Source organism: Eptatretus burgeri, chromosome 8 (genome assembly GCF_056783735.1).
Source record: "Eptatretus burgeri isolate ZD-2024b chromosome 8, Ebu_testis_v1, whole genome shotgun sequence".
Taxonomy (NCBI): Eukaryota; Metazoa; Chordata; class Myxini; order Myxiniformes; family Myxinidae; genus Eptatretus; species Eptatretus burgeri.
The window spans coordinates 69,981,336-70,006,844 of NC_140968.1; the positions used below are offsets into that span (position 1 = coordinate 69,981,336).

At 38.2% G+C, this 25,509-nt stretch overlaps 2 protein-coding genes across 3 annotated transcripts in view; both read left to right on the forward strand.

Annotated features, from left to right (window-relative positions):
• The window catches only part of LOC147021988 (uncharacterized), a 159,149-nt gene that overhangs the window by 36,958 nt on the left and 96,682 nt on the right, over window positions 1–25,509 (forward strand). The window lies entirely within an intron of this gene.
• RMP24 (ribonuclease MRP subunit p24) overlaps window positions 14,345–25,509 on the forward strand; it is a 47,688-nt gene continuing 36,523 nt past the window's right edge. The window contains exons 1-3 of the mRNA XM_085892494.1: window positions 14,345–14,393; window positions 23,483–23,582; window positions 25,398–25,447. Coding sequence (XP_085748620.1) covers window positions 23,491–23,582; window positions 25,398–25,447 — 142 coding nt within the window. The 5' untranslated portion in view covers window positions 14,345–14,393; window positions 23,483–23,490. The remainder of the gene's footprint in view (window positions 14,394–23,482; window positions 23,583–25,397; window positions 25,448–25,509) is intronic.

The following is a 25,509-nucleotide window of genomic DNA, read 5'->3' on the forward strand; positions in this document are numbered from 1 at the left end:
TCTCTTCGGAGAATCCTTGGCTATCGCTGGTCGGATTTTGTGTCCAACGAGCGGTTACTGAGAGAGACTCGGATGAGATTTGTTACCTGCATAGTCCGTGAGCGTCAGTTGCGGCTGTATGGACATGTGGCTCGTTTTCCTGACTCTGATCCTGCTCACCAGATTCTCTCAGCGAGGGAGTCTCACGAGTGGAGGAGGCCAGTGGGTCGACCACGTGCCTCATGGTTGCAACAGGTTGACCATCATCTCAAGGAGATGGGGATGGGCCTGGCATCTGCCTGGGGGATGGCCAGACGGAGGCCCCTGGAGTACCGGCGGAAAGTGGACGCAGCGACGTGCTGTTCTGGCACATGCTCCCATACCTGACCTGACCTAGAAGTCAGGATTTCAATGAAATTTACAAAAAATCATTTATTCATTTATTTCATCATGAATGCTTCAAAATTATAGAAATTACAGAAAAACTCCACTAGAATGTAATTAAAAATGCTTTAGGCATTTGGCTTTGCGTTTGTGCTGCTCTGTGTCAGTTTCACGATGCAGGAACCAGCAGAAATCGCCCATCATGTTCGGGTTGTGCCGCCCTTGGTAACGCGTCTCCATGAGTGAAATCTCTTGGTGGAATCGCTCGCCGTGCTCGTCCGAGACTGCTCCCAAGTTGTCAGGGAAGAAGTTCAGGTGCTGGTGTCGGAAATGGATTTTCAGGGATATCCTGGAGCCAAGTTTCCTGAAGGACTCCAGCAGCTGCTGCACTATTTCTTCATAGTTGTCCGCGCGCTCGTTCCCCAAGAAGTTGTCCGTCACAGCTTTGAAGCTCCTCCACGCTGCCAGCTCTTTGGGGTTTAGAGTTGTCGGAAAAGTTTCGTCCTTCATAATCTGTCGGATTTGCGGTCCAACAAAGACACCAGCCTTGATCTTGGCCTCCGACAAGGTGTTGCCAAACTTTTCCTTGAGGTATAAAAACCCACGCCCATTCAGATCCATTGCCCGTACAAAACTTTTCATCAAGCCGAGCTTTATGTGGAGTGGTGGAAGGAAAACCTTGGCTGGGTCGACAAGGGTGACATGCTTCACGTTGTGTCGACCAGGTACATGCTCTTTTCGCTCTTCCCAATCTTTCTTCGTCCAGTGATTCTTGTCGTCTCTGCTATCCCAGAGACAAAGGAAGCACATGTATTTCGTGTAGCCTGACTGCAGCCCTAACAACAGCGCCACCACTTTCAAGTCTCCGCAGATGTGCCAGTTGAAGTCATTGTACTTGATGGAATCAAGCAGCTGCCGCATAGTCTCATAGGTCTCTGTCATGCCGAACGCGTGAGCCAGTGGGACTGATGGTTTCTCGTTGCCATTGTGGAGCAAAACAGCCTTCAAGCTGTTCTTCCCCGAGTCGATGAAGAGGCGCCAGTCTGCAGGATCGTGATCACACCCAAGTTCTTTCAACAGACCGTTGATGTCACTGCAGAATGTCATCGTGTCTTCCATCTCAAAGAACTCAGCCATGTCTCTGTGACGTGCTCTGAACAAGGATATCTTGGTGTTAGGTTCAAGTACATTCCACTGCTGCAGCCTTGATCCAAGTAGCTCTGCCTTCGCCTTTGACAGCGAGAGATCTCTTACAAGATCATTTAAGTCTCCCTGGTTCAGAAGGTGTGATTCTTGAGTGTCGGGTTCAAAAGGTTCATCATCACCATCCTCTTCACCACTGCTTACAGCTATGTTCTGATCAGCTGGAGGTGTTGGAACGGGGTTCTCGTCATCATGAGGCACAGGTTTACGAGCAGAGACGCAGTCAGCGTACTTGATGTGACCTTTATTCTTCTTGTTGAAGCCGGCGATGCTTGTGCAGCAGAAATAACAATCATCATGATGATTCTGCGGCTCACGCCATATCATGGGCACCGCAAATGGCATGCTCGCGCGCTTGCCCACCAACCACTGAGTCAAGGTTGTGTGACAGCTTGTGCAGCAGATGTGTGGTGCCCAGCTCTGTTCTTGGTCCCCCACCTTACACCCGAAGTAGTGAAAGTAGGCGGCCTTCATTTTCACTGCTGTAGATATACTTCGCTGTTGATCTTTTTTGGTATACCGACCACAGACATAACAGAAGTTGTCAGGATGATTGGTACAGGAACGCCTACTCATCTTTATCTGAAAGAAAGAAATATAACACAAGTTAACAACAATTGTACGAAATAGACATGTTAAAGACATATGTAAATTTCATTGAAATCCTGACTTCTAGGCAATGGGAATATTTCTGTTCCTGAAAATCCTGACGTGATACAGCAAAACGGTTATGATTTTTGAAATCAGCGTACCCAAATTAGTCTTAATCACTTCACACATCTCCAGTAAAAAATTTTTTTTGAAATTTGTTGTTCAGTGTAATCACTTAACCATTCTTTTCTTTGACTTTCTTTATCAGGGACAAAAGGTAGGTCTTTATGTTTGTGATGAAGTTCTTCTGGATATTTTAAATCAACCTCAAAATAATATCCAACTTCAGCTTCATCCAATTCTTTTTAAGAGGGGACAACAATGTCTTGTAAAACTTTTTCATAATGTTTTTGTTTAACCTGATGTGGATTTTATAATTATTTTTTTATAATATAATAATTTTGTAATAAAATTTTATAATATAATTTTATAATGTAATTATAATATTAGTGGATGAAATAATTATACATTAATATAACTGTTTCCTCCACACACCCATTTAACTTTTCCATAAGGTAAAGATTGAGACATAGCCCACCCATACAAATTGTTAGCATCATAATACATCAGGTAAGAGTTGTCCTCATTCTTCTTATAATCAGGAAGATATTTGTTATTTTGCTTTGGCATATCTCTTGGAACATACTTGAGATATTCCTCCTCTTTTAGCCTTCTCTATCATTAAAAGCATAACTTTATCACCGATTAATTCCAAATTCTGTTTTTTCATTTTTAACATTGCACTCCAAGCCAAATCTGGGGCTGTGTAATAGTGAGTGGGGTATCATCCATGAGAATTTCTATTATAACAGACTGTTCTAAAAGTTTCATACACATCAGCCAATAACAATATATCAGTTTTAAGATACAAATCATGATATTCTCCAAGATTCTTTATATATTAAACTTCTCCCAAACCCTTTTAGCGTGTGTATAATCTCTATCGGAAATATGAGTTTTATTCAACTTGCTGTAGAAACTTTCCTTTGAAGGAAGTTGTGTTTCTTTAAACTTCTCAAATGAATCCATGTCGTCATAGGGATATTTTCCCTTTTGTGATAAGAGATCAATCTCTTCTTGATTTGAGAAATGTGATTTAAGATTCGGTAAGTTTTTCATATTTGATGCTAAGTTAGATAATGCACTGCATAAACTTGTATGTGTCAAGAAATCTGATATGGGTTATGGGGGATGTAAGAATTGTTTTGGTGAATGGGATGTATTTTTTATCTGTGTTAGGAATGGCAGAAATATCTGCAGATGTCTTTGAAAGTTCATTTATAAATAGATGTGTGTCATAGTGAGCATTGTTGTTACGAAAGACAGGAATAAAGTTTGGGGGCTTGTAATTAAGATTTCAAGGGGAATGAGCTGGACCTCTATATTTTCCAGTAAGATGACAATGATCATGAACTTTGACCTCTCCCTCGATTTCCTCCTCAAAAATATGACAGATACTGTTCTTTCGAAATTTCTTTTTCTCTCCCTTTGTTCATGATATTGGTTTATAGGTTTTAACCATTATTTCTCTTAGTACCATATTATACAGTATTTTTCTAATCTTCTGACAAACTCCTCTGAGGCATCTTCTCCTCTATAAAGTTCTAACTTGTTGTATTCATCACCAACAGATGATTTGATATGATAACAGAAACCACAAGAAGTATGTCTTTGATATTTATTTGTGTATGATTTATTTAGATTTGGAGAAACAGTATCTGTCTTTTCAAGGATACTTTCAAAATCAGCATATATCACAAACGGATATTTTATAGATTTGTTAAAATCTTTGAATGATATGTTTGAACCTGCTTTTGGTAAATTGATTACGGTTGATTTATGATTACGACAATATTTTGAATGTTGATTTAATCGTTCTTTTGTGTGAAAGGAGTCGAGACATCTTTTACAAGGATAGGGTTTACATTTTATCTTGTATAGTTGTGATTTGGTTAAACTTGATACATTTTTGATGAAAGCATAATGTGATTTTTCCTTTGAAGTAAAGTGGAGAAGGTCAATGTGTGTTTCATCATTTTTATAGTTGTTTGAAATTTTTAATATCTGAACTTTGTTTGTTTCTGTTAGTCCATATACATTAATAGCGAGATTATTCATTTTCTCAAATTTAGGAAAATCTCTCAATGACATTGGAATCTTTAAATCATTAACATTTAATGTATTCTCGTACTTCTTATAATGTTCAACCCTTTCAGGTTTTCATTGTGGAGGAGGTAAGTGAGCAAGAACAGACCATAGAAAACATTTATTATCTTTGTTTTGAATATTAACAACCACTTTCTTAAGTTTTATCTCTTTTGGTAAATCAATATAAGAAGAAGCTTGAAGAGGATCTTATTTTAAGATGTGTAAATCTAAAAAGATTATTTTTGTAATGGCAAATCCACGACCTACTACAGTGTTATCAACATCTTGTTCTTGTCTCTGGAGTTCATCGTAAACATCACATCTTACAAAATCTTGAAATGATGAGATAAAGAGAGGGTTTGTCCTCGTATCGGGAGTAGTTTCATCACCTTCTCTTACCATATTCAGTTTTACTCCCATATAAAACATAAAAGTTTTCATTTCACTTAATGTGTTTTTAATTATAGTTTCAATACTTTGTTTTACCATATCAACAGCTTCCATGATTGAAGATGGTCCAGGGTCTTGAATGCGAAACAATCTTATTTTTATATGTCATTTAAATGCCCCATCACTGTTTTCAATGGAGAATTCAGTGGCACCTTCCCTTTCTTCATTGTTCTTGTGTTTGCGTGAATGAAGGTGTTTATTATAATTTTTTTCAAGAATATCATTATCACATCTTTCACAATGTTTTGTTTCTTGGTCAAGTGGAGATATTTGTTTGAAAAGATTGAATGTGTGTTTGTTGGTTTAAAGGTGTTTTTTTATAACATTTATATTCATGATTACAATCATCGCAGTATGTTGTATTCACCATATTTATATTACAAAACTTTGCTTAAAATAAAATTTTCTTGATGAAAATTCTGTTTAATTTAGAGGTGAATCTGTGCTGAAAACCATTTTATCCTCCAACTTTTTTCACTTAATAAATACAATCTATCAAGACACAAAACACAAGTTTCAATCAACCACTTCATTTGTAAAAGATACTGAGAAATATATCGAGGATGTATAATTGAATAAAGATAAATATAACAACTATTGGATAAAAAATAATTATGGTGAATAATATGACTTCTTCAATTTCCTTCAGTGGAAGGGCTTTTTGTGTATCTGGAAGAACATCAATTAAAGTTGCTTCAACAAAAGTTTCTCCTCTCCTTATGGCAATATATTCAAAACTAGAAAAAGCAATGAAACAAGAAAAAGTATCAAAAAGAAAAACCTCATGGATGAAGCTTTAAAAAGAAAAGATAAGACCATCTCTGATATGCAAGGAGAAATTTGTATTTTTTTCAACAACCCGAAAGATGTAAATCCTGATGACATAAAGGATGGTAATATATCAGGTGAAATGACATTTCATTCAATAGTAGTTTACAACCATTTTAAAATAACCTTTAATATAAAAAATGTAGTCGTTGAATCTGTTGAAGAAAAAAAGTATACAGATATAGATGGTAATGTTTTTTTCTACTAATTAAATATGACTCATTATTCAACTGAAGATTTTGAAGATTATGAGAGTGATGATAGTATCTCTGTTGGAACAGAAGACAGTTATGATACCGAGAGTTTGAACACAAATGATAGTTATGAAAGTAGTTTTATCGATGATTGTGAAAACACCATTGAAAGTACCAAAGATGAAACCGAAGATGAATTTTTTTTTGAAGTAAAGTTTTACTTTATAAATATCAAGTTTACTAGATTTTGAGCCTCTTGAATTTCCTGATTCTCCGTGTGAAAGACGGGGATGAAACTTGGAGTGAAAAGCCTATAAAAAAATTTATGTTCTGTGATTACCTTCTAATTAATGTTAATAAAAAATATAAAAAGGAATATAATTCTTTGAGATTTACACCAAAAATGAATTACTTTACAAGATTGATTCGAGAAATGAATGTAAAGTATGAGGGTGATCATACACCTTTCCTTAAAAGAGAAGAGACTGAACAAATGACGACCATGTTTCGTGGATTGATGATTTATGTTATGAACGATTGTCATTTTCAGGGAAATATCAACACAAGATATTGTATGAATAAAATAATGGATTATCATGAAATTAAACCTGAACTTCAGAAAAAACATATTGTTTCTAAAAAAGCCAATAAAAAATTAAATAACCTGTTTTCCAAATATATATGACCGTTTTTGCAGCCATTTTTCCCTGCTGTGCAGGGGTTGGGCTTTTTCTTGAGGCAATGTTTTATGGCCAGATGCCCTTCCTGACGCCAACCCTGGTCGCCTCATACGACACACAGGGATATGGTACACCTATTCTAACCGGGGCATACACCGGGACCAGTACACTGGTACTCATTTCGACGACCTCGGAAGGATGACAGGCTGAGTCAACCCCCTGGTGTTAATTCAGCAGCCAACGGGGCTTGAACTCAGGACCCTGGGATCCCAAGCCACCACCCTAACCACTAAGCCAACACCAGGCTTTGTTTTCCAAATATATAAATGAATGATTTTTTTTTCCCCATTTGGGAAAATAAGATAAAATTTAACAGCCATAAAAATCTTCCAAATTCATTAAGATGTCTCATAGTTGGCTCAAGAGGATGTGGAAAAACTGCTTACTTTTTAAGATGCTCCTTTCTCCCAACTTTTTAGATTATGATAATTTAATAATTTTCACAAAGTCGAGTTTTCAACCTGAGTATAAACTACTCTCACAAGGTTTTAATGCTGGTCTTCAAAAAGAAGATATAATCGGTTTATTTAAACTTCAAAACAAACGAAATGATGACAATATTGAAGATATAATACAACTATTTTGTGATACACAGAGATATAAAAAGAATTCAAAGCCGATAGCTTGTATTCTAAGTGATAATACGGATGATATACCTTCTCCCCAAGATTTGAATAAATCAAAAAAGAACCTCATTATCTTTGTTGATTTGTTAATGAGAGAAACCAAACGGTAATGGATAGCTACTACACAAGAGGGAGACATTATTCTTGTAATTGTATTTATCTTAGTCAATCATAATTTCAACTCCCTCGTCGCTCAATAAGAAACAATGTTGATACTTTTATTTTATTCAAGTAAAATTCAATAGATATAAACAATTTTTGGAGAGATAATTGTTCGACATTATGCAGTAAAAAGGAATTTGGGGATGAAATGAAGCACATGACTGAAAAATATAAATATATTGTTGTGAAAAAAGATGAGATAATAAAAGATATATTTTTTATTTTATAAACAATTACATATATAAATGACAACTATTATTATAAATCTTGTGGGTAAATCTGGTTCTGGAAAAAACTTTCATAAATTAAGGTTCTTGTATAGTACAAATGAAAATATTGTAAATTTGCTTTAAAAAACATGAAGTGAAATGAAAAGTTTTATATGGGAGTAAAATTGAATATGTTAAGAGAGGGTGATGAAACTACTCCCGATATTAGGACAAACACTCACTTTATCTCAACATCTATGTCTGTATACTTAAAAAGACCATGTAGTTTGTATTGTATCAACAACAACTAGAACAATAAGACCTGGAGAAGTAGAAGGTGAAGATTATTACTATATTTCAGAAGAGGAACATATGCGATTGAGGAATGAAGGTCAAATACTTGAGGAGGTTTCTCTTGGTACAACAAAATATTCACATTGTAAGAGTGAGTTAAAGAAACTAAAATCTGGTGGTCTTTGGATATTAGAAACTAATCCAGAAGGAATGAGACAAATTATTAAACATCTAAGTGGGGTTAAGATTTTATCATTCGGTTTTGATGTTGATGAAGAAACTCAACGCAAATGTATGAAAAGCGATGATACAAATATTAGTGAAGAAGAAATTACAACTCGTATTAATGTTAATAAAGAATATGATGAAATATTTAAAGAAAAGGATTTATTTCAACACATCTACTTTAATGATGAAGAAAAGGAAAATTTCCCTGTTGACCTTTATAATTCAGCGAATGATATTTTCCAATAAATAAATGGATGCGAAAGAAAGAGCAAGAAGATTTAAGGAGCATCAAGAGTTGGTTTCAAAAGTTGTAAAACAACAGTAAGACATAAAGAAGAAATGCAGGCAGAAACTTATGGGTGAAGAAGCATTTGAAAGAAAACAAGATAAATTTTTTAAACCACTTTAAAAAACTTCCCAATAAAAAATTATAGATGCTTCCACAGTTCCCACAATAGAATATACCAAAAAACTTCAAATGTTAAAAGATTTCAGTCAAATGACGGAGGAAGAATTTGAGCATGTAGGAGAATTAGAATATGATGATGGATTATTTCAACAACTGGAAGAGATGAATCAACCCCCTGATTATATTCTGAAGGCTCTTCAAAACAATGAATATTCAGTGGATTCAAAAACCAAAGCAGCACTTATTCCAACAGAACAACCAGCAATATTTCATCTTGTTCAAGAAAAGGGATTGATATTTAATGATGAATTAAGTTTCTTGAGTTCTGCTCAACCTCCTGTTAAACTCATCTGAGATTAATGTTTCTTCTCACAATGGATGGAAACCAAGTTTCAACAGTGAGGGATGAATCAAAGTATTTTGATAAACCATTGGATATGAAAAATAAGGATGATAGAGTATATGTTGATCTGCTGGACTCTCTTAATTATAGGGTTAGTCTATCTGGTAAAAGTAGGAAGAATGAGAAGGAGAAACACATTATTCAGGCTTTTAGTTGGCTTGGTTCAGGTGTTCGTTTTCTTCCAATTGAAAAAATCACAATTAGTTAATGGACTGTTATTCCTGTTAGATTGTAAGAATGCTGGAAATTACAATTGTTTTAATGAAGCATCAGCCATTTTTGACTTGTTGATGAACATGAAAATAATTAATAAATGTCAATACAAAGACTGTCAATCGTAAATGTCAAATAATTGGTTATAAATTCAATATGGAACCCAAAAATCTGGTTTATCTACCTTTCTCAGGAAAATCCATATACAGAGTAAAGTTTAGGATAACCGACCAAGTTAATCGCATGATTTCTTTTAATGCAGAAATTATATCCATCAGAATTCACCAACGTGAAGTTTTCCAATAAATAAATACGATGGTTATTGTGAGGAAACACGTTTGGCGAAAATATAAAATTGTTACAGGGGATGGGATGTTCCTTTCCCAAACTACAAGGGTGAAGTTATGTATCTTGGTGGAGGATACTATAAAACTAAGAGACAAAGGGGTGTAGGACATCAATTTTATAAAAAAGGAGATGGGATAATTGATACTCTAATAGGTATAGGTTCAACTATTCTTAAACATAAAGACCGAATTGGTTCAACTGCTTCTGCTGTGGGAAATGTAGCGGGTGCTATAAAGAGTACAAAAGATGCCCAAAAGGAATCTCATGAATTGCAAGCAATAAAAGAAATTAAGAAAGGCAAAAGTTGTCTCCCCAAGAACGACAGAAAATAATTCAAATATTTGGGTTAGGGTTTCAAAAGTTTTAACATCTTTTTCCCAAAATAAATACAAGTATGGAAGCAATTGATAGTATCTATGATTTGAATGATACCATTGTCATCTCAAACTCCACTGAAAAAGAAGACTACTTCAAGGTCAATGTCAGAACTGGAACAGACTGGAATACAAATGGAACAAAAAGTTTTGAAATAAAGAATCAACAAACTTATTTGAATCTAGCCGAACGTTTCTTGTTGTGTAAATTTAAATTCACTGAGGCTGCGAATACCACAAACGCTACACTCGTAAATGATTTCTTTTGGAAAATGTTTGATATTGTTCGTTTGTGTATTGGAACACAAGAAGTTGAAGCGGTTGATTATGTCTCTGCTTTACCTGAAATGATGAAATTTACACTATATTCATGACGTGATACAACGGGAAAGGGAGCTGTTAAAGGTTTTATTCCTGATATGGCAACGGGAACAAACACAGACCCTGGATATCGTCAAAGGAAAATAATATATCAAAAGGATACAAAATCAGGTCATAGTTTTACTGTGGCAATCCTAAACCGTGGAGCAAACCTATCAATAGGGTTGTTGAAGTGTGCATGAGGCACGATATTGATTATGGAAATAGCACAACGTTGGAAGAAAAACATGAAGCCGATAGAGACATGTTGTATCATTTGTTTCTGATACAAAATCCAACATTGAGAGAAAAAGTTGATAGGTTCATCATGAAGAAGATGATCAGTGCTAAATTGAAACTTGGGCTTGGAAATTCAAAAAAACTTATAGGTTCTAATGATGTCATTCAGATTGAAGAGCAATTAGCTGATGAATTACATAAACCAATAATCACGAAGTTTCATAGAAGGAAGGTTTATTCCAAGGAAATTGATTATATCTGGTCCACTGATTTAATTGAACTCAATTATGATAGGGATACAAGTATGCTTTAACCGTTATTGATTTGAGGAATAGATATGCGTGGGTTGTTCCTTTGAAAAACAAAACATGTTGTTCTCTTATTTTAGCTTTCCAACAGATAATATTCAATAAAAGCAAGAGAAAACCTAAAAAATTGTGGACTGATGAGGGTACAGATTTCTACAACAAAGCATTTATGACTTTTCTTAAAAATAACATTACATTATGCAGCACCTTTAATGAAGGAAAAGCGGTTGTTATTGAGCATTTTAATCGCACTTTAAAAGAGAGACGATATAAAAAATTCACTCAACTCAGTTCTCAACAATGGTTGTCTTTAATTCAGGACATTGGAGATAAGTACGACACGATTCATACCTCAACGAAAACAAAGCCATCAGAAACATTTACAAAATTAAAATATGAAAAAGAGATTAATGTCAGAAAGCCTAACTTCAAAGTTGGTGATATGGTAAGAATATACAGGTAGAAATTTTATTTTGAAAAAGGTTATACCAAGTGATGGACAAATTAAATTTTTATATTGTTGATGTCATCGGTAGAGTTCCTTGGACTTAAAAATTATGTGATTTAAAGGGGGAAGAGATTTTAGGTTCATTTTATTCACAGGAATTACAAAAGACAAATATAAATGGAATGTTTTTGACTCCGCCCCTTTTTGACTCCACCAACACAAGCCACATCTACACAAGCCCCACCCACATAAGCCACATCCACACAAGCCCCACTCACAAAAGCCACATCCACGCAAACCCCACCCACATAAGCCACATCCACATCCATCATATCCACATAATTTGTTATTAGTTTATTAGTTCCCACACACATGTTTATTGAATTAAAAAAAATGCTCCACCCACACAAGCCACATCCACACAAGCCCCACCCACATAAGCCCCAACCACATAAGCCCCAACCACACAAGCCCCACCCACACAAGCTCCACCCACCCAATCCCCACCCCCTGTGCACCCCCACCTTTGATCCACCACTCCCCTCATCCCACCCCCACCCTTCCCCACACACACATGGGGAGGAGAGGGGAGAGGAATGAGGGGAGGGGTGGTGGTTTATTGGCGGAGCTCATCTTCCCGCCCCCCCTTTTACATGTCCTTTATTCTTTTCTTGTAATTCAAAATCAGATAATTATAAGGAAAGTATTTATAATTAAACAAAAGTGAAAACATTGAACAAAATCTTCTTTCGCAGCAGTCTGATGGTTTGTTTTGGTTTTGAAACTCGATCAACATATTCTGTTCAAAACAAAGAGTGAAGAACAATTCGGGCATATAAAGATGATTATATTATGCTATTAATAAAATAATAGATATAACATTTACCTCCAGAAGATAGAGTGTCATGTCAGATTCCTCCAGAAGATTAACGATTCCTATTAACAATGTTCTTATTGGGGACAACGTGTTAGAAAAAGACGCACAATAATTATTGGTTGTATCGTGATTTAATTCTGTATAAAACAACAAATAATGAATTGGGTTAAGGATCTCACCAGTCATCTTGTGAAAACGATTGATCCGCAAGGTCAGAGGAATTATCTGCACAATCCATTCTCTAAACAAAACATACAAAGCCTGAGCAATAAATACGAAGCCCGAGCATACGAAGCAATAAATAGCCTCCTTTTGATGACATAATGGGAGATTACACAACAATGAGGTTTTCAGGGTGTGTCCTACATAGGAAATGACTTCGGAATATTTTTGGCTTGGTTTGGTCAAGGCAGCTTGGCTGACTCCTGACTGACTCATTTTAACACGAAAATGAATCAGCTTGCTTTGAATGATTTTGAGAAAACTTATGTTTAAAAGCTGTTTTTGGTTGCTTTTTGCTGAACTTGGTTCTGTTAGTGTTCTGATGATTGAAGATATAACCATGAGTGACATCGGCACAGAATACTTCCTCATTTTCACAGCACGACTGTGCTCTTAACGGTACTTTCCCATTTTACGGAACCAAAGGAGGGATAGTGAACTTCCCTTTATTTCGTGCTTGAAGAGATAAAGTGAATATACTCGATGGAAATGAAGAATGTTATAAGAAAATTAAGTTATTCCCGAAATTAGAACATGAACACATTCGTTGGTTTGCTGTTTGAGTGGAATGAAAATCTTAAAGGACTGTGATTATATTGGGGGGAAGAAGTGCTTAAATCAGAAATTCTCAATCTTTCATAGTCTCAATTTTACATTTGCTTGTATGGGAGGGAAGGGAATACGTGGGGAGAAAATCAGTCTCTTATTTTGGGCTTTTGGAGCTTGAGTCAGAAAGTTTTTCCCTTCCCAACCATTCATTTGAATGGGCGTCCCAGAAACACATTTATCATCTTCTGGTGTTGATGTTTGACAGCTCGAGTTCAGCACTGGGTTTAGCTTCCCTGACGTGGGATATATCGTTCCCCATTAACTGGGCATGTATATTCCATCGTGGAAAAACAGAGGGCTCGTGCTCCCCACATGGAATTCACAAACTTGTTCACGAGTCCAGTCCGGGTTCAGTGAAATGATTTTGAAATGAGATTGCATGGACAAAACCATAGGTTGGTAACCATTGTATGGCATTTGATGGACCGAATGGCCTCCTGCGTTGAAGCTTCTTGTAAAAGGGAACTTGGACTTAAATAGTCTTCGAATCCCATGTTTTAACTGTTGTTTTATCGCCGCGTCGCGTTTTGAACGCTGGCTCCAAGAGAGCTCCGCGTTGTTGTTGTTGTTGTTGTTGTTGTTGTTGTTGTTGTTGTTGTTGTTGTTGTTGTTGTTGTTGTTGTTGTTGTTGTTGTTGTTGTTGTTGTTGTTGTTGTTGTTGTTGTTGTCGTCGTCGTCGTCGTCGTCGTCGTCGTTGTTGTTGTTGTTGTTGTTCTGCCTCTTCTGATGCTTCTTCTTCTTCTTTTCTTCTTCTTCTTCTGGTGAAGACAAAACCTTGAGGACGCGGCTCTTGGACACATTTGTCCTTGTTTTTCTATGTAAAGCGCTTTGAGATTTCTCTCTAAATAAAAACCGCGACACCCTTTGTTGCAAAACTGCTGCTCGTCCCTTTAATTGAGAGAGTTGGTTCCTTCGCTCATCCAGCGCATTTGGATTTTTTGTTTTGTGCTTTTCAGGTTATTTTATTCGTCATCGCTCAACAATATCGGCTTCATTTGAGTTGTGAACCGTCTTTTCTCTTTTCTCAAGCAAAACAACAACTGAAATCATTCAAACAACATCAACAACTGGGAAAATTCAAATAACAACAACAACCGGGAATATGCAAATAACAATAACTACAACAACCTTAATATACAAATAACAACAACAACAACCGGGAATACTCAGGTCACAACAACCGGAAATATTCAAGTAACAACAACAACCGGAAGTATAAAAGCAGAGTCATTGAGGAGACTCGTTTTGCTTGTGAAGTGAAACAAGGTAACATTTTACGATTATTCTTTGAAAGGTTTTGCTCTCTTCTTTTTTATTTTTTAAACCACAAAATGTATATTTCGTACATTTTGGAACCAACTTTCTGTTTGTGGCCAATCTGGGTCTGAAATGTTTGTGAATAACCAACGAATTTTCACCCTGAAAATGTGCTGATAGAGGATCTCTCGGACTCGTGGAGTAGAAGTGTCCTTCGACTGGTTTGAGGGTATTTGTGGTTTTTATTTATTTATTTTTATTTAGCGTTGCCGTCCAAGTGATTGTTCACCTTTCGTTTGTTGTTGTCTTGATCAACGCCAGATTTTATTGATGACACCAGTGATGGTACTGTACTCCATTGCCTTTGTTAAACCCATGATTTGTCTTGGTCAATGTCTAAACCCAATGATTTAGACCTGTGGAGTAAGGGAAGTCAATTTTTATGAGAGAAACTAAAGCAAAAGAAAGGGAAAAGGTGTTTGATTAGTAAATTGTGCGATTGCATGTGAAGGTGATTTTTTTTTAAATAAGAAGAACGAAGAGGTGTTGGTGATTTATCGTGATGCTAATTAACGGTATTAATTGGTGGGTTCACGACTGTAAAACTGACTTGCTATACTCCACAAAGCAAAGGTGATGGTTGGAGCACCCACTCTGAGTTTGGTAGGTTGGGGTTCGAGCCCCAGCCGAGTCGTATCAAACACGAACAATTTGTTGTGCTGCTGCCTTGCTTGATGCTCAGCATAAAAAAAAATTATAGAGCACAGAGAAACAACCAGAGGTTGGGAACCATTGCATAGGCTTAATGGGACCAATAAGCCTGGTGTTGGCTTTGTGGTTCGGGTGGCGGCCTGGGATCCTCGGGTCCTGAGTTCAAGCCCCGTTGGCCGCTGAATTGAAATACACCAGGAGGTTGACTCAGCCTGTCATCCTTCCGAGGTCGGCAAAATGAGCACCAGTGTACTGGAAAGGGGGACACTGCATCAGCGGCATAGCCGCATCCCAACCAATGATGCAACCAGCAGCCACAGGCTGCACTCTCTGGATAAAGAGAGAGAATGGGACCAATGGCCTCCTGTGTTTATTTTCTTGTGAGGGAAATAAATATTGTTACCAATTCGCCTCCGGTAGGAATCGCAAGGGGAGTGCTCGGATTCACTTCCCTGCCGATGATCTTGAAGCTGAACGAACCGCAGATAATTCTGCCGCATGACGGGTTGCTATGCAACCACAAACGTCGTCTGAGACACTTGGTTTGGTAAAGGTCCAGCGTCCAATCCCGCTTTACCTTCCTGGCAAATTGATCCCCCCAGATAAGGACTGTGCTTCCTGACGTGCCTCCCTGATCAAATATGGTCGAGCATTAACTTGGGTAGACACACCGGCTAATGGCTTCCCATGTCGGAACGAGCTTCCTTTTGCTACACGTTATGCTTAACTAAGAGAACTGATAACCGGACAGTTTGGAAAAGGTTTGTAATTATTTAACAAGAGCACGGTATGAACAAGGCAGTGTCACAACAGATAAATTCTTCCCCTATTGCATAATCCCACTCTTAATTACTCGCTTCTCAACAAACACAAACGGATGCCATAGTCATACCGGGAAATGAGGGAGGAGAGAAGAATGCGAGGTGTGTTGTTGGCCTCTTGCTCACCGTACGCAAGCCGATGGGCTCACATAGATCCAAAGAAAAGATGAGGAAGGGGGTGAGAATAGGAAAAAGATGGTGAAATGTGACATGTCCTGAGAGATGTAGAGAATGGATGCGTTTGGTGTTGGGTGCGACAGTCAGCAAGTTCTGAAAACAGTTGGCGCTTTGCATTGATGCTCGTGCTTCCAAAGGGAACGAAGTAGAATAGGGACAGTAAGAGGTTGTGTAAGTCAGTGTGTCTGGCTGCCGCATCTGGGAACTCTTCGCTGGACTGATCCGTCTGCCTGGTATGGGGCCTCGCTTGCTTCGTGCTTGTTTACCTCACCTCACTGAGGTGTGTGTGTGTTTGTGTGTTTGTTTGTTTGTTTGTTTGTTTGTGTGTGTGATTGTTGTGGGGTCGGGTGAGAAGACCACGAGGTGGGGGGAAAGCTACGTCGATTCCCACCAGACTCCCTGGAATTGTCGGCCGTGTCTCATGGATAATTGCGTGTCGCGGCGGGTCGCTGAACCGACCCTGGACGTCAATAACTCAACAGCATGACCTCGGGTCCTCCTGTCTTGAATCAGGTTACCTAATTAACCACCGAGGAACCACGTCCTCAGTACTCCTTGTCCGAACTGGATCACTCTACCAACTACGGATCACTTTTCCGGATCGGATGAAGCCGAGCAGCGCTGCCAAGGACGTACCAGCTAGAAGGAACGGATTGTTGGGAATAAAGACCCGGCTAAACTTTGTTCCAAACCATACTGGACCAATGGAGGAAAAGACAAAGGTGAGCTGGGAACATTTCTACAATTATTATTTATTTACAATTATCGAGGAAAAGCATGTGGCACAACAAGGTTTACTGGGGATGTAATGCAGGGAAATATGAGAGGTGTGGGCTGCAACAATTGTACAAGCAACTTACAAAAGCAGATACAGTGCAGACTTGACGTGAGATTAATAAAAGCAATAACAATCAACAATGAAGATCTTGTGCAGGCTTTTCTCACGGACAGGCGCCAACACACTCAGACACACTTGGACAAAATAAACCAAATGAAAGGCAAAGGACTTTTGCAGCCAGGGAGGGAGGGAGTTGAGGTCTGTTTTTGGTACCTGAGCATTTCAGGGGAAGGGATGCTCCGTGGTGCGGCACCCGACAAAAGCTCTGCAGTCGCTCCGCAGTCGCACGTGTGGTAATCGTGTCTGCAGCAGGAGCTTGAGTGGAGGAGAGCGGAGTCCAAAATGGTGAGAGTTGAGCAGTAGCAGGAGGGGCATTCCATGTCACGTGTACACACCCTCCCGACACTAATACCTCATTTTCTCCCCATATGTTGGTCATTTATTCACTTGGGTGAAAAAACTCAAAATACCAACTTTTAGACCTGTGGGCCATTGGGGTCCATTTTAGGAGCCCCCCCAAATTTGGGCGCCCCCAGCTGCCCCACAATCTTCCATAGGCCACACCACAGGTTGTCGTGGTCCGATTTGGCTGATCTTGGTATCAAAATGCTTGTAAAAGCGAGATCTTTCAAATAGCGTAAAGTAAAATCACTCCAAAACAGTAATTCAAAAAGTTATAGTGAGGGGCACCCTTTGACCTTGGGCCCCTGCTCCCCCGCTCCCCAGCCAAACCGATGGTCCTGATTTTTGTGTGAGAATACCCCTTCATAGACTCCAACACCTCAGCATAAATGAAAATGGGATCTCAATGGGTTCAAGTGTGATGATGGTTTTATTGTTCAGGAACTCGGGTGCTGGACACGCAATACGCCACAATACATAGCACAATATTTGAACACAAGATTTCCAATACTCCATATCAGTATATGGTACATAAATTTTCCACATGCACATGCAGGAACTGGAAGCGATACGAGTATGAGTAACAGTTTTTCCGAGCATATTATAGTCAAGATTTTTTGCCAACCAATGTTTTATTTGACAGGATAATATACCAGGAAAAACTCTTACTCGTACGAGTACCAACATATGGGGAGAAAATGAGGTACAAGTGTCGGGAGGGTGTGTACACTTGACATGGAATGCCCCAGGACCAGACGAGAGGTTTGGTCAAGGTCGTGTCGGTGGGGACCATAAGGCTGGCTGTCGAGGTGAGACGCAAGCAGAGCCAAGCGGCCAGAACACCTTCCCAACAACTCCTTCAATTCCCTTTCGCACTTCTCCTTCCAATGGCCTCCCACAATAACAACAACTTTCCCATCCAACGACAACCTTCCCATTCAACTCAATAACTTCGCATCCAACAACTCTGACCGACTTCTTCCTTTCCATCCACCCCAACTTCGCCCTACTCTGAGGATTGCTCCTTACTTTATAGATCACGGAGCTCGGGGAGGAGCCATGGCGAAACCGATGTCATCGTCCAATCCGAGCATCTCGATTGGACCGGGCCTTCATGTGGTCCACCTTTTTGTGCGGGGTTTCAGCCAGAAGCTAGTTTGGCCCGCCCACGCCGCACGTGTCTGGGTTTGGGAAGGCGAACGTCGGGATTTTGCCTCAGTAAACGAGACTCCGGATACAGCGGGTAGAGTGTGGTACGCTGTGGCCAGTGAAACGAGGGTAGCAAGCGAGATGAATTTACCTCAGAAAAAGGAGGGAATAAAATATAAAGGGGAAAAAATGATTTATTAATCCAAATTAATAGCCCATCGCAACGCACCCCCTGCTGTCCCACTGGACAAAAGGTAGGGATCTATCCGCACGTATATTAATGGCATAACTGATTCAGGATAACTATGTTGTATGCATACGGTTCCGAGAACCGTCAATATGTATATATATATATATATATATATATATATATATATATATATATATATATATATATATATATATATATATATATATATATATATTTGCGTCCTTTATCACCCTAACCTGCAGCACATCCTTGCCAGCTCGGTCCCTCTGTCTTGCCAATCGGTATGTGTATGTATATATATATATATATATATATATATATATATATATATATATATATACACATAAACATAACTGGAGCGAAACACCTACAGTAATTAATGGATGGCGAGTTGCACCAGCGACCCGCCATCTTGGAATATCCCTCGAGGCTTGTGAGCTGCATTGGTTTTAGTGCAAAAGATGGTGTTGTGCTGTGCTTTTGGCTCTAATCAGGCATTCCCACAAGTTGAAAGTGACCAAAAGCATCACTTTTCACATGCAGGGGAAATTTATGTTTTATTACTTGAGGTTTTAAAATGTTTCACGATGTCTTTATTATTGTTTGGCTCTTTGCGGTGAAGTTTCAACTCCATAGGATTTGCCTGATGAGTCACCGATTCAACTTCTGTTTCATTTATTGTGTGTATGTGTGTGTGTGTGTGTGTGTGTGTGTGTGTGTGTGTGTGTGTGTGTGTGTGTGTGTGTGTGTGTGTGTGTGTGTGTGTGTGTGTGTGTGTGTGTGTTTTTGTTGTTTTTATGTCACTTAAAAAAGGACAAAGCGGTAATTGCTTCTGGACGATTAATTATCAATTTGTAGTTTAAACCCCTGTCCCCCCCTACTTTCATTCCATTATGGTGAGACACTGAAACCAACTCAACTTGACACTTATGACTTATTAAAATCAAACTCTGAGTTTTGTTAGTCACGTTCGTTGCTTCATTACAAAGTTCTGAAGGAAAACAACCAAAGGAGGAAATGTGGAAACAAATGTAAACTTGAGGGGCACTTGGAAGAGCACATACCTCCACCATGCAATGCCTGATCCATGAGAACATATCTGGCCCAACACATTTTTGAAATATCATGTATATATAGTTTTTGGCCTGATCTCTCAATGGTGAAGAATCACTCCGAAAGTTAAATAATTCTCGTATCCGGATCTGGATTCAGATAGTCACCAAAATTAAATCAATTATTCCTCATCACACCCCCATCGTATCCACCAGGTTTCACCCAAATCTGTCCACAACTTTTTGAGATATCCTGTGCACAGACAGACACAAACAGACAGGGGTGAAAACATAACCTTCACCTTCAGTGGTGGAGGTAATCAATCTGTCAACGGAACCTGATAAAGTCCACCACTTGTCACACTCTCAGCTTTTCCTGGAGCTTTCTCGTTCTAGCGAGGTAAGGGTATTCCAACATGACCACTGATTGGCCCCAGAAGTGCGTGCTCCAGGTTTGCTCCAGATATATATATATATATATATATATATATATATATATATATATATATATATATATATATATATATATATATATATATATATATATATATATATGTATATATATATATATGTATATATATATATATGTATATATATATATATGTATATATATATGTGTGTATATATATATATATGTATATATATGTGTGTATATATATATATATGTATATATATATGTGTGTATATATATATGTGTGTATATATATATATATGTATATATATATGTGTGTATATATATATGTGTATATATATATATATATGTATATATATATATATGTATATGTATATATATATGTATGTATATATATATATATATATGTATATATATATATATATGTATATGTATATATATGTATATGTATATATATATATATATATATGTATATATATATATATATATATATATATATATATATATATGTATATATATATATGTATATATATATATATATATATATATATATATATATATGTATATATATATATATATATATATATATATGTGTATATATATATATATATATATATATATGTATATATATATATATATGTATATATGTATATATGTATATATATATATATGTATATATATATATATATGTATATGTATATATCTATATGTATATATATATGTATGTATATATGTATATATATATATGTATATATATATATATATATATATATGTATATATATATATATATATATATATATATATATATATATATATATATATATATATATATATATATATATATATATATATATATATATATATATATATATATACCATAAAGTGTTCCACCTGCTCGCTCAGAATAGGTCCACCAGTTCTGTGCTGGTGCTGCAGACACCAGCCCGCTCTCCATCCACCAGCCTGCTCAACCTTCCCGTTCCCAGACGCGTACCATTTTGAACTCCGCTTTGTGCTTTTATAGCATCAATTTGCCATCCACCACGGCCGGATTCTGTATGATCCATCTGTCTCCCCATTGGACGGTCTTGTGTGATCTGGTCTGTTCATTGATCACCTCAAAGCTTGGCAACTGATTCGGGCTGCAGGCTCGGCAATCATTCATTCTTTGCCCTTTCGATGCCTTTTTGGTGGTGAAATGCAGGCTTTTCACATGTGGGGTGGTTTGATTTGTGGTTTATGTGGTGCAAAGAATGTTTTAAAGTGTGTGGATGCACTCACTCACTGGAGAGGTGTGGAGAGAGATTGAGAGATACAATGCCTTCAGAAAGTTGTCACACCCCTTGCCTTTTTCACATTTTGTTGTGTTGCAGCCTGAATATGAAATGGATTCAACTGAGATTTTTGTTGTTGTTGTTTTGTTCACTGATCTACATCTGGAAACATCCTTGCGGAGAATACCCCAAAATGTCAAGAAGTTGTTTCTTTTTTTCTTCTTCAATTTTTACAAATTAATGAAGAATAATAAACTGAATTGTCTTGCATCAATGAGTATTCAACCCCTTTGTTGTGACTCTCCTAATAGATTATGGGTGCATCCAATTTCCTTTGATCATCCTTGAGCTGTCTCCAACTTGATTGGAGTTCACCCTCCTTTTATTCCTTCCATGTAAGTGCTGCTTCATCAGGATGAAGATGACCACACTGCTGTTGCAGGCATGTGACAGTGCTGATACAACCATTATACCAGTACACTGGTACTCATTTCGCTGACCTCAGAAGGATGACAGGCTGAGTCAACCCCACCTGGTGTTAATTCATTTTCCAACGGGTTTTGAACTTGGGACCGTAACATCCCAAGCCAGCCACCCTAACGACGAAGCCAACACCAGTGTATAAACTGGCCAGTTCAAATGAATGACCATGATTTAGAAAGAAACACACCTTTTCTGCACAAGATCCTCCAGTTGACTGTGCTTGTCAAAGCCGAAACTCCACCACGAAGTTCAAGGAACTGTCTGTAGAACTCCGAGATATAATTGTGAGGAGGCATGGATCTGGTGAAGGGTATAAAATAATTTCTAGAGTGTTGACAGTTCCCAAGAGCACAGTGACCTCCATCATTAAGAAATGGAAAGGATATGGAACTACTCAGACTCTTCCTTGAGTTGGCTGTCCGACAAAACTGGGGCAAGAAGGACCTTGGTGAGGGAAGTGACCAAGAGCCCAATGACCACTCTGACAGAACTTTCGAATTCCTTGCCTGAGATGGGAGAACCTTCCAGAAGGGCAACAATCTCTGCAGCACTTCACAACCTCGGCTTTATGAGAGAGTGGTCAGACGGAGGCCACTCCTGAGAATAAGGCACACAACAGTATGCCTGGAGTTTGCAAAAATGCACGTGAAAGACTTAGAGATGAGGCAAAAGATTCTGTGGTCTGATGCGATGAAAAGTGAACTCTTTGTCCTGAATGCAAAGTGCTACATCTGGTGCAATCCAAGCACAGCTCATGACCTATCTAACCCCATCCCTACCGTGAAGCATGGTGGTGGCAGAATCATACTATGGGGTTGCTTTTCAGCGGTGGGGACTGGGAGACTTGTAAGAAAAGAGGGAACAATGAATGGAGCCAATTGCAGGCAAATCCTTGATAAGAACCTGCTTTTGAGTGCAAAATACCTTTGACTGCGGCAAAGATTTACGTTCCAACAGAACAATGATCCCAAGCAAACAGCCAAAGCAACACTGGAATGGCTTCAGAACAAGAAAGTGAAAGTCCCTGAGGGGCTCAACCAAAGCCCAGACTTGAATCCCATTGAGAATATGTGGAGAGATTTGAAAATTGCGATTCACCGACATTCCCCATCCAACTTGACAGATCTTGAGCAAATCTTCAAGGAAGAATGGGAGAAAATCCCCAAATCCAGATGTACAAAGCTGATAGACACACCCAAGAAGACTCAAAGCTGTAATCGCTGCTCATGGTGCTTCTACAAAGTATTGACTCGGGGGTTGAATACTTGTAAATTAGGTATGTCCGTATTTCATTTTCAAAAAATTTGTAAAGATTTCGAAAAACATTTGACTTTGTCATTGTGGTGTATTTTGTGTAGATCGGTGACAAAAAATTTAATTATAATCCATTTTTAATTCAGGCTGTAATAACAAAATGTGACAAAATTCAAGGGGTGTGAATACTTTCTGAAAGCACTGTGTGTTCCTCAAGTTTGCTCTGCTGCTGAAGGTGGATGGAGGTTATGTTTTCACTCCTGTCTGTCTGTCTGTGAACAGGATAATCCAAAAAGTTGTGGATGGATTCACATTAAACTTGGTGGGCAGTTAAATCAACAATAAAGTTATTGATTGAACTTTAAATAAAGACGGTACGTGTCCATCTCTGCCTCTCTCATGCCACCTCTCCCCTTTCACCTCCGTGTTACCATCTTCCCCATTTTGATTTAAGTCAACCATGTAGTCGTACTCTGAGTGCATAAATTGGTGTTTTACTGTGTAAGAAATTGGTTTTCCTTTTCTCTGTGCAGGTGCAGCAATGGACTCTGATTTAGCCAACCAACTCAAGTTCTACAAACGATCTGGGATTGCGCTTGCACAGAGCTGCCCGGAGATGTCTCGTCGCCTGCTGTAAGCCAACTTGCTGTTTGCGAGTCTCTGATGGATCTGGCATTTGAGCTGTTAATTTGCTCCAAAAGCTTTTATAAACTTTCTTGTTTTACCCAAGTTTGTTTGTGTTTATTGTGACGTATTTCATGCTCTTAAAGTGGTTGGCTGTCTGCAGCCGCCCATGGCAGTCTGATGGGACCACCTGTCCTTTCACGGAAAATTGATTATTTAAATTTTTATTTTTATTTTGGCAAGGTATTGGGACAGACTGTCTGGGGTTGGGGGTGGGGGGGTTCTTGAGTTTTTGGGTGTTCTTCCTTGTCAAGTTTTATGCTTGTTTATTGTGACTGCGTCTTGTATTCTGTTGTCTGTTTTGTTTTAATTAAATTATTATATCTGCTAAGCCACGCATGCATATCTATTCTTGCTGTCTTTCCAGCACTGTAAATTTGGTTTATTGCTAACTCTTGGAGGAAAAACTGAATTGGGGTAATCCCTTTGGCTAATTGCGCATGCTTGACACTCATGAGACTAGAGCCCTATTGCAACTATCGCTTGGGAAACGCGCTAAGCAAATTCAGCCTTTTGCCTGCTAACAAAGGGATCAATTCCCAGGGAGTGTACGACCCTTCTTTAATTGCTTGCATTTGTGGGTGGGGTCCATACATGCCATAATATTTATAACAGCTTTTTTGAACTGTCTGCAGTATAATTTCTGATATTGACTTTTCTCGCTTTCCTGCCATTTCTTGTATGATTATAATTGCTTGTTTTCCTGCCATTTCTCGCCTTGCTTGCTGTAATTAAACCTGTGTGGTATAAAGAACTGTCGACTTGTGTTGGTCAGGTTTGGTATTGGGGGGGGTAATTTTAGGTGTTGGGGGGGGGGGGGGAGTTTGATGTCACCAAGTTTGAATGTAAAATGTATATTCATGCTCCGCCCATATTTTTCCTCGTGCTTATTTGTGTTCTGCCCATGTGATGCGTCATCTCCGCTGCAGGCGGGCGAGAGCGACTCTTCCCCCGTCTGGTGAGATGTGTGTATATCTGGAAAATGTATGGTTTTTCCTGATACATTTGTTTTTAAAAAATAAAGAAGTGATTTCAACTTCTGCAAGTGTGGTGTGTGATGTTGGTTTGCTCAGCCAATGCACATATGTCTTGCCTCTGCCAGCACGGTTCCCCATCTGCTTCAGTTATTTCACAGATACGGTGAACTGACACTGGGTGCGAGGATCTGACCAGAGATGAGTGTTGAAAACAGTGTCTGTGGTCTTTTTATAGACTTGTCTTTTCGGAGTTATCTGTGCCAACGTCCATCACATCCAAGCCAAACTGCCCTTTTAACTCGAAAGAGGCATCCACAACCATCCTTGACAATGTTGTGGAATATCAGCCAAGGCTTTCACTTCTTTTTTTTGTTCCTTCCGCCCTCACTTTTTCAACTTTATTGGCTTTAAATTTATTTTCTCCACAACCGTTTGAGCGATTGGCACAAAACTTTCAACATAGGATGCCTTCCCATGGATACTTTTTTTATTTTTTTTCAAACAAAGTTGCATGATGATTGAATGGAAAATGCAGCCAGCGTTCCAAAAAAGTATTTCTGTAGGTTTGGGTTGCAGGGTGTTTCACATACCAACAATGCAGCCTCAACCTTGCTTCACTTGGCCGAATTGTTTAATTTGGGCCCCCAGTCATATCAAAGCTTTTTATTGTCATTTTTATGTGTTTGGATTTGGAGTAGTGGTAACGTAGCCTGAGATCTCAAAGACTGAGTCTATTTGTTAGGTTGTAGAAATGCCTTTTGGTGTCTCCCTTGCATTTCTGTTGCAGTTTCATGTACAGGCAAAGAGCCAGTGATGCTGCTTTGGATTCTTCTGAGTGTATGTATGACTTTTTAATTTTTCATTGTGTGACAGTTCCATATTGAGGTCATTTTGTCATG